The following is an 11,779-nucleotide window of genomic DNA, read 5'->3' as shown; positions in this document are numbered from 1 at the left end:
GAGGCTTTAAGGCCGGAATTAGGCTGGAGGGGTAACAATCTTTTCGCGTGTTTCTGGACAGGGGTTGAGGAGAGCTGGCGTGCGGAATTTAACGTGTCAGGTTGAAGGCGGGGGGGGAGGCTCTGCGGAGCTGAGCGAATTGGGGAATACAGGAGCCCGACGGTGCTGTGCCGCGAAGGGACAGCCGTAAGTCGTCGCTCCTAAACCGAAAAGAAACCGAAAATCGTAGCGGAAGCTTTGGGTTTGTTTGAAGTTGGATGAAGGCAGACACACTGCTAGGGCTGCTGCTCCACCTAACTCTATAGAGTAGCCACCCCAAAATCTTGGGTGCCCAGCAGCTGTGGCACACCGCTCACGAACAGAGCGTGCAGTCCCCGAGGACTTGCTCCGGCACTTCCAGGCATCACACGCATGTCCTGTAGACCCCGTCCCCCAGCATGTTACAATCTATCCAATGAGTTGTAGTTGAAAGTCACTTTTTGGGAAAAATCCTGCATCCCAAGCATTTTTACTTCCAATGCTGCTCCCACAAAAATCACACCCAGAATTGAAACTGAGTTGTTAAAAATAATTAATCGTGTTTCTTCCTAGAGCACCTGGGTAAGTGTTCAATAGAAATCACATTGCACATAAAAAGTATGCAACAGTATCGGGTTAGATAGGAAAATGGAAAATTTATAAAATGAGAAATGTTGGGATATTCTGCTTTCTTTTAATCAGGTCTGGGGAATGTAGCTAGGAATACCACAGGTAAATAAGAGCTACATGCGCGGGGCATGGTGGGGCAGGCAGGGGGTGTAGGCAAGGGATGCAGGGAAGGGGTGCCTGCCTGCAGGAAGAGCCGCTGCCCGGACCGAAGGGGACCCCTTGAGCCTGCCAGACTCCTTCCCCGGTAGCCCTGACTTGCAGCCCCTCCTGCCCCCAGGCAGCTTGCCCGCGCACCCCGGGGACTTTCTCCTAAAACCTTAAAAATCCCGGCAGAGACGGTGCGCGGTGTTTGGAGGGGGAAGAGAGAGAGAGGAGATGCTTGTTGGAAAAGAAATCCCTACTTTTACACCGCTTTCCCCTCTCCTCTGCTCCCGTTTAAAGAACTTGTTATTGTTTCGGGAGACCCCATTGAACTATTATTTCCTGCTCATTGTCACCTCTCCCCCGCCTCGCCCGCGACCCGGGGGTTCTCACGGAAAGGTCATAAACTGCTTCCCTCGCACCCCGCACCGCCGCGGCCCCGCAGAACCGCGAACTGTCGGAACGCCGGCAGGCGGGAGCGTTCCAAAACAGCCCCCGCGCCCCGTCCCTTGCTTTTGGGCCAAAACCACTTGGAACAGAAAGCCAGCCCCTTGCAGAGTTTCACCCGTGAGGCTCAGGCTCCACTCGCGCCCGCAGAAACTCGCGGGGGTTTCCTCCTTCTTAGATGCAACGAAGCCTTGAGCTATCGATCTGGTTTTTAGAAGTACGGGTTTTGTTTAGGTGGGATGGCTCGAAACCATCGCTCTGATTTTTAGATTTTTTTCTTTAATGTATTTACTTTATTTAGGTGGGATGGCTCGATGGCCATCGCAGCATCTCGGCTGCGAAGGCACGGCCCGTGTTGGCGATGGGAGGCAAATTCCGCGCTTTTTTTCACGGGTGGGCTCTTGCCATCGCTAAAAGCTGGGGAGAGGGTGGCGGGGGGTGCCCTTACTGTGCCGGGTTTCTGGTCAGCGGCTCTACAGGGCGGTTTCAGGTCCTTTTTTTTTTTTTTTGGAGAGGGGATTAAGTTTTCCAGCAAGGGGTGTCGCTGCCAACTGCAACTTTCGCTCTAGCAGAAGGGCCACGGCTCGTGGCAAGGGAGCGTGGGGACCGGCGTGGGGGGCAGCCGGGGTAGAAGGACTTCCTTTTTTTTTTTCCCCCTTGTTTTTCCCCTAAATGGGAGCCCGCGGCGGGGCTGTCTCCCGCGCGGGACCGGCCGGCCCGGGGGGCTGCCGGCGGGGGCTGCGCGGCTGCTGCCGAGATGGGCCATTTCCTCCGCCGCGGCCGCCGCGGCCCCGGCAGAGGTGCCAACATTTGGGGACAGATTTACATAAAACAGCCGCGTTGAATCCCGCGGGCTGCAATTAAACATCACAGGTTTCCCCGGGCCCCGTTGTGATATGGCCGCCGGCCGCCAATGGGAAGAAGGCCGGTCGGAGAGATCAAAGCCGCCGCCCGCCAATCAGCGGCGCCCCCCCGCCGGCACTGTGATGTCACCGGGGGGGTGTTTATGACGGGGTATAACAGCGGTGCCTTCCCTGCTGCCGCTCGCTGGGGCCGCGGAGGTCGAGCGGAGCCAGCCCCGCCGCCGGCCCGCGGCCGCGCCAGGCGGGATGAGCTCCCCCCCCGGCGGCGCGGAGGGCGCGGGCAGGCCCCTGCAGTACCGCGTGGATCACCTGCTGAGCGCCGTGGAGAGCGAGCTGCAGGCGGGCAGCGAGAAGGGGGACCCCACGGAGCGGGAGCTGCGGGTCACGCTGGAGGACAACGACCTGTGGCTGCGCTTCAAGGAGCTCACCAACGAGATGATCGTCACCAAAAACGGCAGGTAGGGGTGCCGCGGGCCCCGCGCCCTCCCGCCGGCCCGCGCACGCCTCCCCGCGCGGGACGAGGGGGTCCCGGCGGCGGGGGCGGCCCCGCGGCTGAGCCCGGGGTTCGGGACACACACACGCACCCCCCTCCCCCCCGGGCTGCCCCCCGCCGAGCCTCGCGCCCCCGTGTCGCCCCGCAGGAGGATGTTCCCGGTGCTGAAGGTGAGCGTGTCGGGGCTGGACCCCAACGCCATGTACTCCTTCCTGCTGGACTTCGCGGCGGCCGACGGGCACCGCTGGAAGTACGTGAACGGGGAGTGGGTGCCGGGCGGGAAGCCGGAGCCGCAGGCGCCCAGCTGCGTCTACATCCACCCCGACTCGCCCAACTTCGGCGCCCACTGGATGAAGGCGCCCGTCTCCTTCAGCAAAGTCAAACTCACCAACAAGCTCAACGGCGGCGGGCAGGTAAGCACCGGGACCGGCACCGGGACCGCGCCGCCCTCTCCCCGCTCGGCGGGGCTGGACCGACCCGTCCCGTCCGGCCGCTGTGGGTCGGCGGGGCCCTGCCGGGCTCGTCATGCTCGTTCTTATTCCGCTGCCACCCCCCGTGCCGGGCTGGGGGGTGGCGGGTCGTCGTCCCCCGCCCCGAACCGCGTTCTGTCAGCAGAGATGGTCTTTCAGCCGAGGACGGGTGCCTTGATGTTTTTACTTTCTTTTTTTTTTTAAAGTGCCTTTCTGCTCTGAATAGCTGATGATGCCAACAGTGTCGTAGATGCACCCTTCCGGCTGCCCATCGCCGAGGCGTTTGTGGCTACGCAAGCCGCCCTGCCAAGTCACGGGGATGAGGACGAGGAGGCAAAAAGCTGGGGTGTCTGGTGGTGGTGTTCCTATCCTTTCCTTACCGCTTTGGTTTTAGGGTTTATTCGTACCTGTTGCCTCTTCCTCCTCTGCTGGGAAGACGGATCCATCAGATACTTTTAAACCTGGGTGCTTTCTGTGCCTGCCAGCGACTGCCGCCGCTCGGGCCCTGCTCACCTGCTCCGTCCTTCTGCCCACAGATCATGCTCAACTCTCTGCACAAGTATGAGCCGAGGATTCATATAGTGCGAGTGGGTGGCCCGCAGCGGATGATCACCAGCCATTCCTTCCCAGAGACCCAGTTCATAGCCGTCACGGCCTACCAGAACGAGGAGGTATGCACAGCAGGGGAGAAAGGGTGCAAGTACCAGGAGGTTTCACGTGGTAAAGTGGATTTTACAGAGCAAAATAATGGATCTTCTTTGACGGTTTTCAGCTCTTTTTGTGCTTTGTTTGAAGATAAAACACGAAATATCAAATCTTTATTTGAAGATAAAACTATTAAGGATAAAACATGAAATTAATATATGTAAAAGCCATATGAATGTATAATAGCACAAATTTCTGATCTCTGTTTGTCTCAGTATGTACTGCAGATTAGTTGCAGGAGAGTAAATCTTAAAAGATTCTTGCGGGGCAAACAAGTATGGTTAGAAATACAGCTGTCATTTTCAGCTGCACGGTGAAATAACTGTGCTATTTTCAAAACTGGCCTTTCTCTGTTAGCCAAAAAGCATGTCTGTGTTCAACGAATCCATAAATTACCAATCTTTTTGAGGTTAGTGGGTTTTTTTTGGATGCCCATTCTGCTCTGGCTTGAAATGTGAAGCTTTTTATAACTCTTTAGAGTACTACCTTTCTTAGCTGTTTCCTTAGCTGATCAATAAACCCAGGCGATTCAGTCTCTCAGAATTTGGCAGAGGGGCTAATTCCTAGCCCTCTGCTAATACTTCAGACCTCAGAGGCTGTTTAATTGATGTCCATAGGTTGGTATTATGTGCCTAATCTTATTTCTTCAAAAATCTGTGATTTCACTAACTTCAATGGATAGTCCTAATTCAAATCCCAATAGCTGTATGATGTTGAATGATGATACATGCAAATAAAGATATTTGTTGTTGTTTTTAGATCACAGCTTTAAAAATTAAGTACAATCCATTTGCAAAGGCATTTCTTGACGCAAAAGAAAGGTGAGAGCTCTTAAATTTTAAAGTGTGTGGGGTTTTTTACAAAGATTTGTAAAAGCAGATTCTTAACAAGTACAACACGGTTTCTTTTACAGAAGTGATCACAAAGAGATGATGGAGGAAGTGGGAGACAACCAGCAGTCTGGGTATTCGCAGTGTACGTTTCCTTTCATTCTGCATCATGAACATAACTCTGATTTCTTCCATCTCACCTGTTACGTTAAGCAAAACTTCCAGAGCGGGGTTTGCTGGCTGTCTTGTTAGTTCATAGGGAGAGTAATATTACCAGTCCTCATGATTGTGGTTCATGCAGGTTTATTATTGTATAAACGTTATGATCTACGTGTATGTGGTCAAGACTTCTGTACTACATTCAAAATCCTCTAGTCAAATCGTGCAGTTACCTCCGTGTCCAAAAAGACAGCTGCCATTGTATACAAGGACAGCAGTATTCATACGGATATGGAGCCAAAAGTTCATTTCAAAATACAGCAGAAAATTATTGAAATAGTACTTATGTTTTAAGTACTTTCAGAAAATTAGGGGCATTCACTTAAAAAGTTTTTTTTCAGATGGATAAAAAGCATTAGTGTTTCAACGATTTCTGTTTTAACAGATTATTGGCAAAAAATGTCTGCAGCCTATAAAGGGGGGGGGGAGCTGCAGTAGGAATTATTTTGTTTCTGTGAAAATACTTAATTTTTAAGAGTTCTTCTTAGCAGCCTGAGAAACCTCAGAGCTTAGCTATAGATTGAGACCCCCAAAGAGCAATTTAAAGCCGAAGGTTACGCTAACAATTACTGACCACACACTACCCATGTGGTCAGGGAGGGTCTAACCTTTTCAGTGTTTCCTTACTGTGATTGTAATTAAGTGGTAATTAAAAACTTGTTAGCTTGGCACAGGGCTTTTCTAAGCCGTTTTCTCATTTTCAGAAAGTTGTAAAGATCCAGATTTTTCAGCCGTGTTGAAACTGTTCCCTTTCCCCGAGTGTGCGTTTCCTCCCTGATCGATTATTCACCTCGTCGCTTCTGCGATTCTTTCCCCGCCTGGCTGCATTACGTAGCCGTCTTACAAACCTCTCGCTTCCCCACAGTAGGTAGCTGGCTTATTCCTGGGACTGGGGCTCTGTGCCCCCCTGCCACTCCTCACGCTCAGTTCGGAGCCCCCCTCTCGCTCTCCCCTGCTCACGGCTGTGAAAGGTACTCGTCGCTGAGGAGCCACCGTCCCGCGCCCTACCCCAGCCCCTACACCCACAGAAACAACTCGCCGAGTAAGTCCGGTGTCGCAGCTCTGGCAAAAGGTGGGAAATGAGCCGAGGGGCGCGAGCTTTGAGCGGTGGGGCCTCTCGGGCGGTGCCACGGAATTTGAGGTCGCTATCTGGCTCCGTCTGCGGTAGAAGGCGTTGCAAAGAAATAGGGGCCATGAGCGCGCGCCCCCAGAAATGGAGAAACTGAGGGCGTGAGGAAGTGCCGCCTGCTAATTGATTAGATTATATTGTGCTGGCTTTGTCTTGTGCTCTCGAACTCTTGTAACCAGTGAGCTTAAACTTACTTGGAACTTTTTTTAAAGTTAAGTTTGAAAGTGAGGCTTTTAATCACTCGTTATAAGTAATGCAACGCAATGGAGAAGTGTACGTCTGGTTCTGTTAGTGTCACTTGTTCTTATCTCGTAATAGCCCAGGGCCTGGTTCTGTCAGGTTTACTTGCCTGCTGCCGTAGTTAACGCCAGAGCGTTAAGGTTGTTCTCAATGAGTGTGTCACAACTGGATACGCAGAAACGACGTGGAGATGAGTAAACTGCAGAGCTATTTAAAAGTTGTGTGCAGAAGTAGCCAAATAGCTTAAGGCTTAGTGCCTTAAGTAGTAGGTAGTTAAGGGAGAGGAGAGAAGGCATTTTTAAGAGTGATTTTTTTCTTTCTTTTTTTCTCGTCCTGGCAAAGGCCTGTTAACAATTTTTTGCCCGTTAGCCTGTATGGATATTGAAGGTTCCCATTAAAAAAAAAAAAAAAAAAATTTAAATTGTGAAGTAATACACAGGCTTCTAGATGCAGCCTGACCAATCTTGCGTGTCGCTTCGTAGTTCATTTTAAAGTGGAAAACTAGCTTTCTGTGGACTTTTCTTGCATCTTGGAAATCTTATGTGAGTTTTGCGACATGAAACAGAATAAAATAACAAAATGCCTCTGGTGTTCCTTCTGGTTCCCTGGTCCTCAGCAAAGAATCTCTTCGGCTTCCCTTAACCAGCTGTCACAGCAACTTACTTCTCACTACGGATGACTGTATAGGATTCCCTTTATAACTTCCTAGTGCCTCTGCCGCGTTGGCCAGACAGTTTTGGTCACAAGCCAGGTAGTTTAAGCCACAATCCCTCCTGATGGTGCCGAAGGCAGACTTCAGAGCCCGTGGTGGCATGCTCAGCTCAAAACTGGGATGTGTGATCCAGGGATATGCTTGTTAACCAGGGCTGCCAGTCTGTTACTGCCAGTGTAGGTGATGGAGATAAAGAAGGTGCCCCGGCAGAGTGATTGGGATAGTGTAAATAAGCAGCCTGCCTCTTCCCACTGACCGAATAAGGAAGCATGGGCTGAATGAGCAGGTGGTTTGAAGGCAGCTTTTTGGCCATAGAGCCTTCATAGAAATAAGATTTTGTAAACTGAGCAAAACAAGGCATCAGCAGGGGTGTGGCAGCGAAAGTGTAAACTTGACACAACCGGTAGCTGACTTCATTTTTCTCTGTATGTGTGTGAAGTTTGTCTTTTTTTGCAAGGCAGTAATGGGGAGGGTGGCTTAAAGCTATTATACATTGCATCTGGACACAAGATCATTATTTGGTCTGATGCTAGTGTGTTTTAAGTGCTTGCTTGTTTCCTCAGCAGCCTATGCCGATAACTCCTCTGCCTGCCTTTCCATGCTGCAGTCCCATGACAACTGGTCTTCTCTAGGAGTGCCCACACACACAACGATGCTGCCCATGAGCCACAGCACTGGCACAGCTACCAGCTCCAGGTAGGAGTCCGTCCCTCAGCAGCCCTCAAATCGCTATATTGATACTGTCTAGGAAGAGAAGGCTGAAAAAGGAGGTAAATTAGAAATCTTTATGGCCACGTGTGACTCACTGGCCGTCAGGGGGTAGGGGAGGTGGCACAGAGAAGGACTACTTACAAGGAAAAGATTGAAGAAACAGACAAAAACAGTTATTTTTTTCATGTTTTGGTTTTGGAAATGCAGATACTTGTGACAGCAATATTTGATAGATGAGGCATTACAAATCACTTAGACAAACATCCGTTCATTTTGAGGATGCTCTTTTAAGCTTCATCTCCATTTTGCTTTTAAGCAAAATAGTGTTTAAAAAGCTTATTTTTGATCTATTTCATTTTAACCAGTCGCTGCTTTCCCATCCATCTCCACAAACCCTTGTTCTGCCACAAACGAAGGGGCAGTGAACCATAATGTGAAGAAGGAGCAAGCGGTTGGGGCAGTAATTCTTTGCTTGAGCATTGTCACAGAAGCCAGTATAGCGTGGGATTATACACTTGTGGAAAACCTTTGCCATTTTGTGATCATATAAATGTATCTTTTGTCCTCTTTGTACTTTTTAACTATTTAAACTTTTGGATCCTTTAGCAGAGATTTAGTTTACAGTCAGTTCCTTGGAGCTAAACTTGCAAATTCAAAGAAATACAGATAAGGTGGTAAAATCTTTGCTATTTACAGAGGGCTGAGGTTTGGGCACCTTTCTTGGCAATTGAGATCTACCACTCTGTCTGTGGAAAGCATTTTTATTTGAACCATGCACATAGGCACTTAGCTATTAATCAGAGGATGTACTATTACCCAGTGTAAAATAACCATATTACTGAACATAAGTTTAGTCCTGAACGTATGTTAATGAAGTAAACAGGTGGTCTTAACACTTCTTTCCATGTCTGGTCCCCAAGATCCATATCTGGAAAGTTGCAAAGTCCACTGAGTTTCAGTTGCTGAACTAAGAGCTGTCCAGTAGATAAAACCAGTAGAACTGGAACTGTGGGGCCTGGAGGAAGGCATTTCTGCCACCTCTGTTGTCCAAGGCCCTATTTGTAAAGTAAGAAGAATATTTATCTTTTTTGCTAAACTGCTTGGGATCGATAGGTAGAAAGCTCTGTGTAATATTACACAGCAGGACTGAACTTTTTCTCTTAGTGTTTCTCTTGAATCAGCTTGTTTATTTTAATTCATATGTGTGTTTACACATGTGCGTGTGTGTATACATACCCAGAGGAGAGAGAGAGTGGAGGTTGTGGTGTCCCAACAAGGCTTTTTTTTCCTTTTAAGCAGCCCTTTCTGTAGTATCCGTGCAATCTGCAGCCATCGATCTAGCTCTTCCCCTTCTAACACAAGATGAGGAACAAGGCCCTAGGAGGGCTGGATTGCTGTCTGGAGGCATCTGTCCTTCTCTGACTACAGAGGCACTCAAGGGGGATTAGGGCTTTGACAGACTCACAGCAATGGATTCCGACCCGTCTGGGTCCAACAACTGCTGTGTCCAGCCACCTCCACCATGTGGCTTTCCCCTGAGGAAAGGGCATGGCGTGGCATGGGAATCGGCTCTCAAACCTCTGCATTTTTCAGGCCAGCGTGTTCATTCCTTAGCTTGGCTTAAAATTGGCTGGCATACCCAGTGCTGGACCCGCTGTTGGGAAACAGGGAGGTTAGATTTATTGGTGGGGTGCCATGAACATGACCTCCTGCCTGGGGGTCCTTCCTACCTCGCAGTGGCTCGCAGCTTCCTAAAGAAATTCACTGTCCCCAGCAAACAAACCCAGCCTGGGAGCTGTGTTGTGACCTGAGCAACCACCAGCAGGCACTGGAGTCACTAATAACCTATTTTATTTATCACTTTCCCTCTTTCAGTCAGTATCCTAACTTATGGTCAGTGAGTAACAGCACCATCACACCGGTGTCTCAGTCGAGCGGGATGTCCAACGGCCTGAGCTCCCAGTTTTTACGTGGCTCTTCAGCGCACTACACTGCCCTTCCGCACCCGGTCACTGCCACCTCCTCCGCCTCCCCGCTGTACGACGGCGGGGCACCCACGGACCTGCCCGACAGCCAGTACGACGCCTCTGCACATGCCAGGCTAGCATCCACGTGGACGCCTGTCACCCCCCCTTCCATGTAAACCCAGACCTTTTCCCATAAGACAGACTTTTTAGCTACTGAATTACTTTAAATGCTTAATCCTCAAGGAAGAGAAAAAGGAGACATGAAGTAAATTACAGACAAAGCATCTGCACTGCTTTGCATTGAGCAACTACATTATACCTCTTAGAGCGAACGGTGCATCATTGACTTCATGTAGAGTTTACAAACCTGGTGAGCGTGCAATTCTGAGAGCAGATCCACTGCTTTTAACTTTTTCTCTTTTTTTTTTTAATTTTATGTTTGATAGACCTAAGTTTTAGGATTTTTTTTTTTTTTTTTAAACTTGGATTCCAAATTTCTCAGTGTTCTGATGTATTTGGACCTGAAGTTTGGCATCGTTCTTGAGTAAGTTACTCCTAACTGTTTTTCAGTTAATTTTTTAAATGGCAAACTTAGCTATAGTCATGAGAAGGCTTTTATTAACCATCTAGTTAGAAGCATTCTGAAATAGGCACAAATGTAGCTGAGGAGTGAAGTTTTTGGAAAATCATGTGCACTAACACGTATTTGCCTCACAAATACGTTGTGTTCTTAACTGTATGCTTATTTCCTTGCTGCTGAATTAATGTTGAGACAATCTGCAGGAACCTCCTAATAAACTCAGTATTAATGTTTGGTCTAAATTGTTTTACCCAAAAGACTCCTTGTAGAGGTAAGTTTTGCTGTTTGATCATATAGATTTCAAATACCTGTCAGCTTAGCTAAACATCTCATTTCAAACAGGCAGTGTCTAATAAGGACCCCTATCCAAATGTTTTCCAGCCATTGAAAAAACATCACTGTTTTGTTTGTTTGTTTTTTATGTTCTCTAGCTCAGGCCTTAAGGGAGGGAATTCAACACCTGGAGAATCATTCTAACTTATTTTATTTCAATATTGTACTCTGTCGATCTATATTTATTATTTGGTAAATTACAACTTTATTTTCTACATGTTAAGACATGTAAATAATCCCTCAACCTACAGTGTACTCTTTTAAGACAATCATATGTGGGATATGTCACCCAACGGCACAGTGAATAGCATGGATGTAAGTAGTTAACTTATTGTAAGAGGGAAAGCTCTAGTTACCAGTAATTTGGGGGAAAAGTGCAGATATACTAAGCTTTAAAATACACTGACTGCTTGAGTAGCTGGAAAGATCAGGTCTTGATAAAATACTTCCTTCAGGACTGGTATTAAGTAATATGATCTAAAGTTCTAATGCAGGCTAACCCAAAACATTGGCTCAACAGTGTGCCCTTGGACACATCTCTTGCTCTCACTGACTCTGGCAAGTCCATATCCTGAGGAGAGAGAATTGTTTTGCGTAAGCCATAATAAATATCTTTTATAGTGAAGTGCCTAATATAGCGAAGCAAAATTTTCTATCAGGGAATTTGTTAAATAACTCATCGATGGGTGCTCATGTGGCTACAGTGGTGGCTTTAAGATGAAAAAGCAAATATTTGCCACCATTTTGGTCTCTCTGGCACCCTGTGGGCAGGTCCCTGCACCTAGAAAGACTTTGGCAGGGCTTTCTCCCTGCAGAAGGATTTGTGTGCAGCTGCAGGCTGTGGTCTCCCGGAGGTACTCCGGCAGGAGACAGCACCAGAAGCAGATGGCTGCACAACCGCGTTCTCTGTCAATATGTAAATATTGATCCAAGCGCTCCTATTTTATTGTGAAGGTAAATTGTGTAAATGATGTAAGTGCATTATTGTTTAGACTATTTTGTAGAAATCGGCAACATATTTCATTGTGAGGTTTTTTACTTGTATTTCGGAAGTATAATTTAAATTGGAAAAAAAAAAAAGAGTAAAGATTCTTAAATAAACTCAATGCTTAATTTTCAGTTTGTGGAGGGTGGTGGTGAAGGTGAAACAAATGCACATCAGACATATTGAACCTACAGTCTGTTGACCTTCCACGGAGTGGTTTCACAAACGGTTCCTGCTGCGCAGTGGCTTCCGGCCGTGGGCGAAGGGTCAGAGAGTTCTTCATAACCAAATTAATGATTATTGAAC

The 11,779-nt window shown here is 48.1% G+C and overlaps 1 protein-coding gene across 3 annotated transcripts; it reads left to right on the top strand.

Annotated features, from left to right (window-relative positions):
• The first annotated feature begins 1,422 nt into the window (after positions 1 to 1,422).
• Positions 1,423 to 10,511, top strand: TBXT (T-box transcription factor T). 3 transcript variants are annotated; one of them, XM_081998290.1, is made up of 8 exons: positions 1,423 to 2,557; positions 2,741 to 3,005; positions 3,599 to 3,733; positions 4,527 to 4,588; positions 4,681 to 4,742; positions 5,685 to 5,858; positions 7,464 to 7,593; positions 9,484 to 10,511. In XM_081998290.1, the coding sequence occupies exons 1-8, from the start codon at positions 2,346 to 2,348 to the stop codon at positions 9,749 to 9,751; spliced, it is 1,308 nt and encodes a 435-aa protein (XP_081854416.1). In that variant the 5' UTR covers positions 1,423 to 2,345; the 3' UTR covers positions 9,752 to 10,511. The 3 variants fall into 3 exon arrangements, with proteins under 3 accessions (XP_081854416.1, XP_081854415.1, XP_081854414.1); XM_081998289.1 differs by having other exon boundaries at positions 5,682 to 5,858; XM_081998288.1 differs by having other exon boundaries at positions 5,682 to 5,858; positions 7,461 to 7,593.
• Positions 10,512 to 11,779: the final 1,268 nt, after the last annotated feature.

The sequence above is a fragment of the Phaethon aethereus genome (genome assembly GCF_964289735.1).
Source record: "Phaethon aethereus genome assembly, chromosome: 3".
NCBI classification, from domain to species: domain Eukaryota; kingdom Metazoa; phylum Chordata; class Aves; order Phaethontiformes; family Phaethontidae; genus Phaethon; species Phaethon aethereus.
This window is presented reverse-complemented; position numbering and strand designations above follow the sequence as displayed.

Excerpts from the sequence above, each read along its gene's own strand:
- TBXT (XM_081998288.1), top strand. The coding sequence starts at position 2,346 with ATGAGCTCCCCCCCCGGCGGCGCGGAGGGCGCGGGCAGGCCCCTGCAG. Across the intron at positions 4,589-4,680 it reads TTTCTTGACGCAAAAGAAAG|AAGTGATCACAAAGAGATGA; the intron begins GTGAGAGCTCTT and ends TTTCTTTTACAG. Across the intron at positions 5,859-7,460 it reads CCACAGAAACAACTCGCCGA|CAGCCTATGCCGATAACTCC; the intron begins GTAAGTCCGGTG and ends TTGTTTCCTCAG.